Raw genomic sequence first — 6,247 nt, 5'->3', positions numbered from 1 at the left:
GAGAGAGAGAGAGAGAGAAAGAGAGAGAGAAGGGGTGATTGTGAGACAATCATGCCTTCATCACTGAAAGACGAAGACAAAGGGTATAATTCCGAGGATCGACGAAGTAACAGCATACTTGAGTTTCGCCTGGCCATTAGTCGCGACTGAATACCATGTATTGAGTCCTCAGATGTACCACATATAATGTTTCCTTATATATATTTTACAATTCCTACATTATATCTTTGATATTTTACTTGTTTCAAGCCGGCGAGCTGGCAGAAACGTTAGCACGCCGGGCGAAATGCTTAGAGGTATTTCGTATGTCTTTACGTTGTCAGTTCAAATTCCACCGAGGTCGACTTTGCCTTTCATCCTTTCGGGGTCGATAAATTAAGTATCAGTTGCATGCTGGGGTCGATCTAATCAACTGGCCCCCTCCCCCAAAATTTCGGGCCTTGTGCGGCCATGCTAGGGCACTGCATCGAAGGGTTTAGTCGAAAAAATCAACCTCAGTAATTAATTTTTTTTTAAAGCCGGCACTTATTCTCTTGATCACTTTTGCCGAACCTCTAATTTACGGAGACGTAAACACATCAACACTGGTTGTCAAGCGGGTGGTGGAACACATATATACATATGGTCTGTTCCTTAATGATGCAGTTGCTCTGTCTATTATTCCTATGTGAAGTTCGTAGACATTACTGTATTCTTTAATTTTCAAATATGCTTGTAGTGTTTTCTAGAAGACGATGGCAAAACGAACCGCTGTGTTGAAACGGACAGTTTTATTTTTAAACGTATTCTCTGTCAATCATATGTAGCAGATTAAGGTGTTGTTAAATGGACAAGCCAATGTCGTATGAAAGGTTTCTTTATAGGTGTTTGCCGTATACAGCGACAATTGCATGTCTACCCTTGTAGCTAGTGTGACCGTAGAATACCTCTACTTTTTATTATGCTTGAAACACTCTTCATATAAAGCTCACCTTTACGTTGTTCCAGTTAGCTGATGGAATCTGCGGTCGTTTGGAAAGTTATTGCAGATATTTCTTTTTTGCTGCTTCCATCTTAAGTGCTATAGTCATACTAGGGCACTATAATCGATGCTGTTACAGCCTTTATCTTGTATTTAGTATCTGATTACTCAGAGTTCGATATCACTGTCATTACTTGCCTCTCTTGCTATGATATAGGTTCGTCCACTATCCTACACCGTAGCATATTCTAGTATTGGTTGAGTATGTTGACATCTACTTTACACAGAGTATATAAGATGATATTAAAGAACTGTGGTCCTTTGTACAGTTTTTTTTTTACTCCTTTACTCGTCTGTTTCTTCACTGTCTTCTAGGTCAATGAAATCAAAGAATGGCAGGTAGTTAGGCATAGATGTTTCTAACTGTACAGACGGAAAGAGGGTAGAAACTACAGGTGGCTGAGATGAACATAGCAGTTTCCTGTCGCTGCATTTAAAGAAGTCGAACAATGCTTAGAAATGAATATCATCAGACGGAAACAAGCATCAACCACGACAACAGGTCGAGCAGTGGTGATCGTTTTAGCTGATACAAAGCTTTGAAGTTCAGATTTGTTCAAATACACTTCAAGGAAATAAAATCATGTTTCGCTGCACGTCACCATTGATCTGGTGTCAGAAAATGATTGTTCATCGATAATATCCGATCAAACAAACTTCACTTTAGAGCACCAAATTCATTCTACAATTTTTCTTCACGCTTCACACATTTTAAAATGTTATCGCTTTATTAATTGGAATGTCAGTATTTCATTGATGTTGTTGTTGTTTCATTGATTACAGAAAGTAAACAGCCACGTGGTTGATAGAATACAAGATAACTGGAGCAAGTTGGTGTCAAGTCGAATCTCACCTAAGAATAAAACTTCCTTGAGTGTGAAAAACTTGTATTAAGGAGTGAAGACAAAACATTAGTCTTTATTTTGAGGAATCTCTGAAGATATTTTGACCGGTTAGAAGAGTCCACTTCCCTGTGCCTTTCACTAGGGTTACCGTTCCGCTAGTTATGAACTTTCAAACCAACTAGCATTCAAGGTGAAGTTAGTGAAAACAGAAATGGTTCAGATGAGGTCAGAATACAAAATTCCGTTTTTCTCTTACAACCATCGTATCAGCTCAATAAACTATCCCAATATTTCATCCCAGACTTTTGCCTAAAGATGTAAATGAAGGTGAGAGACATTTATTTTCAGTTTCTTGAAGTAATCTCCTCTTTCTTTGAGAGCTGCTAACAATACCCACCAAGTTGTTTTCTTTTTTTCTCCAACTAAAAGAGAAATTTCCATGGCAATGTATTGGTGTGGAATATGTGAAAGACAATATAAATGGAAGTATGGAATGTGGGGCCGTAAACAGGGTTCCAATGGCTTGAAGTATGAGTAGAGAATAATATGAATGCGAGGAGGAATTGAGTCATGCATGGTGATTATAAAAAGTGGTTAGTTATTGTCATAAGCATTCCATTCAATTCTCACTGGTTGTTAATGGTTGGCTGGTGTTGGTCTTTTTTTTTTTTTTTTTCTATTATCAGAATTGCTTCTTTTATCCGTAGTTTTCCGATATTGACGTCTACAACTTTGATGGTAACTGTGAAATCCTTCTTAATGTTCTTGAATTTTTCAATGTCGATTTGTTTAAAAGGTGATCTCGCAAGCTCGGGGACTCCTTGGATTCAGATGTTTAATAGACGAATCATTCTGCCGAGGTCAGAAGATTTTGGCATACTGCATTTGATATACGCCTTAAGTTCACAAATGCATGTCTGCGCGACGGGTGGAGCAGTTGGCTAATATGCCCAATTTTCTGTCTTTGGGGAGCCGTTTCCTTGAAAGGATTTTCTATAGGGGGTATCTCGAGTGGATCAGCTGTAAATCAAGACTTTCCTTACGGATGTCCTTTCTACTAATAATGATTTTACTGTCACTGGATGGAGACAAGTGTTAGGATTTTGTTTTTTTTCGTTTCTTGGGCTTCGATGACTGGAAACAACTGATAACAGTCGCTGAGTATCCATTGACTTCCAGCATATTTTAGAATGGATAGCCTGATCTTCTGACACTTAACACCATCGTAAAGGAATATTTTACCCGAAATACCAGGACTAATTAAATATGCCAAAGGTAACATTTCAAAACCTTCGTTATTAGTAATATTGACATTTAATATTCAATCTACGTTACAACAGTTTCTATAACATACAAACTTTCGACTCGTACTTCATTTTGAAACAGTGTTATATATCAAATATTAAAAACTTTACACTTGTACCTAAGACCTTATCATTGATATTCTATTCTGATACTATTCTTCCGTTGAGGGTATTAGAACGAAAGATAAATGTTATAGTTACCTTGTGTTTTTGACACTTTCGAAGGCATTAACCTAGCTTGTTGGCATTCCAATTGTTTCTCCTGCAAAAAGAAAAAGAAATATTTGTATTAAATTATTGAAGTCACACACATTCCTCCATTACATATTTACAAAAGTACATGAACCACATCCAATCTTATATCGTCATCATCATCATCATCATCATCTAACGTCCGTTTTCCATGCTAGCGTGGGTTGGACGGCTTGAAAGGAGCTGGTTAGGCCGGGAGTCGAACCAGTCTCCACTCTATTCTGGCATGGTTTCTACGGCTGGATGCCCTTTCTAACACCAACCACTTTACAGGGCGTACTAAGTGCTTTTCACGTGGCACCATCACCTGCATCAGTTCTGCTGTGGTGGGCGGGTTCTTCCGAGTACCGCAAGGCGCTAGATATCTCGGACCTTTGTCATCACCTTCGTAAGGCCCAGTCTCTGCCTCTCTCTCTTTACACACACATGCGCGCGCGCTAAGATGTGGCTGTGTGGTAAGAAGTTTGATTCTCAACCACATGGTGCGGGGTTTAGTCCCACTGAGCGGCACCTTGGGCAAGTCTCTTCTACAATAACCTCGGACCGATCAAAGCCCGGTGAGTGAATGTGATAGACGAAAATTGAAAGAAGCCCGTCGTATATATGTATTATATATATGTTTATGTGTGTGTGTGTGTGTTTGTGTGTGTGTTTGCTTATCCTCCACCACTACCACCACCAACAATCGGTGCTGGTGTGTTTACATCCCCGTAATTTAGCAGTTCGGTAAAAGGGACCAATAGAATAATAACCAGACTTTAAAAAATTAAATACTGAGGTCGATACATTCGACTAAAAAATTCTTTGAAGACGGTGCCTCATCAGGGCTGCAGTCTAATGACTGAAACAAGTTAAAAAAGATTAAGGAGAAACAAAAAAAAAAAAAGAAAGAAAAATATACAAGGTGGGCCAAAAGTCACGCATTAAAACATTTGACACTTTATTTTTAATAAAGTTATAATTATCGTTCTTCATTTTGTTCATTATGTACAAGTTGGTATGTAATCATTATTCTATTCATTTAATATAAATTTTAGAAAAAAATTGACAATTCTGGAGTGTACTGAACTAATTTTGAGAGTGACTTTTGGCCTATCACATGTGTGTGTATGTTTGTGTGTATTTGTTATATGACTATTCTTCGACAGTAGCCTTAGTTATGTCTGATAGGGGCTGAGTACAATTGAAAGTAATTTATAACTAATTAATAATAAATAACGGAACTCATTAGTGATTCTAGTGAATGTAAATAACAAGCCGAATTGTTCAGAGATGCTATGCAAGAGTGGGTCGCGTCATAATGTAAAATAGAGGAGAAGACATTTTGAGAGAAGAGATATACGAAGAAGATAGAGTAAATATTAGCGGAAAGAATTATTTCGCAACAACTTACGTTATACCACAGTGTTAGCAAAACATTCGCATCAAGCTGCAGCCTAAGAAATCACTAATCTCTAACATTGTTGCATTAGTAAACTAGCAACCATTGTCGTTAGCTGTACTACAACGTTACCAACCGCTCTAATTACGTATAGCCCAGCGTTTGCAACAACTCTCATTACATCCCTTTCATTAGTTACACTACAACATTTGCCGACCGCTCCAATTACGAATAGCACAGTATTAGCAATCACTCTCATTAGTTACACCAGGGGTTTTCAAACTTTTTGACTTGCGGACCCCTTTATATTTCAGGCTTTACCTTAGGGACCCCCTTATAAACGCTTATGAAATTTATACATAAATATTTGCTTAAAATAACATATATTTTTACATTTATTTATTTAACAATATTTAACAAATAGGTTTATTGTCAATTAAAAGATTTCGATTAAAAAACATATATAAAATCAAATTGCCTATAAAAAGTATTTGCTATCCACGGACTCCCTGTCTTGTCCTTGCGGACCCCCTGTGGTCCGGAGACCACAGTTTGAAAACCCCTGAGTTACACCACAACATTTTCAACCACTTTTAATTTACAGTATTCGCAACTACTTTCCTTATACCATATCCATAGCAACCACTATCATTACACTAACAACCGGACTTCCCAGTTTAATTTCTGCCGAGGCCGATTTTGCCTTTCATCCTTTCGGGATCAATAAATCAAGTACCAGTGAAACACAGAGGTCGCTGTATTCCACTAGTCCCCTTCCCACAAATTTCAGGCCTTGTGCTTTTAGTAAGTAGAATGTATTATTATTATTATTATTATTATTATGATTACTATAATAATTATTATTATTATTGAGTGAGAGGGCAACGCATGCCATCAAAGTGACACTGAGGCACAAATATATGAAGTCCAAAACACCCATCATGACTACCCGTCTCATAAGGGTACACCAGGCGCATGCTATTATTATTATTATTATTATCATACGAGCTGGCAGAAACGTTAGCACGCCGGGCGACATGCTTAGTCGTATTTCGTCTGTCTTTACGCTCTGAGTTCAAATTCCGCCGAGGTCAAACTTTGCCTTTCATCCTTTCGGGGTCGATAAATTAAGTACAAGTTGTGTACTGGAGTCGATTTGATCGACTGGTCCCCTCCCCTAAAATTTCGGGCCTTGTGCCTAGAATAGAAAAGTTCATTATTATTATTATTATTATTATTTACCAGTCCCACCATCATCACAACTCCCAGTCCTCACCAGAGCAGCAGAAATCACTACTACTACTACTACATCCACCGTAACTAAACCAGTAGCAAAAAGAGCAGCTGTTCTTATACCTGCCCCCCCCCATCACAAATTGCCATCAACACCACTACCACCACCATCTACATTTATTACAGTCTCCACCGCTATACCACCTCCTCC

General features: G+C 38.2%; 1 protein-coding gene across 1 annotated transcript in view; it reads right to left on the bottom strand.

The window, feature by feature from the left end:
• The window catches only part of LOC106884496 (S phase cyclin A-associated protein in the endoplasmic reticulum), a 225,176-nt gene that overhangs the window by 8,387 nt on the left and 210,542 nt on the right, over window positions 1–6,247 (bottom strand). Inside the window, exon 28 of the mRNA XM_052973411.1 lies at window positions 3,372–3,432. Coding sequence (XP_052829371.1) covers window positions 3,372–3,432 — 61 coding nt within the window. The remainder of the gene's footprint in view (window positions 1–3,371; window positions 3,433–6,247) is intronic.

This window comes from Octopus bimaculoides, chromosome 15, assembly GCF_001194135.2.
Source record: "Octopus bimaculoides isolate UCB-OBI-ISO-001 chromosome 15, ASM119413v2, whole genome shotgun sequence".
NCBI classification, from domain to species: Eukaryota; Metazoa; Mollusca; class Cephalopoda; order Octopoda; family Octopodidae; genus Octopus; species Octopus bimaculoides.
The sequence above is the reverse complement of the archived record's forward strand: the minus strand, read 5'-3'. Positions and strand labels throughout refer to the sequence as shown.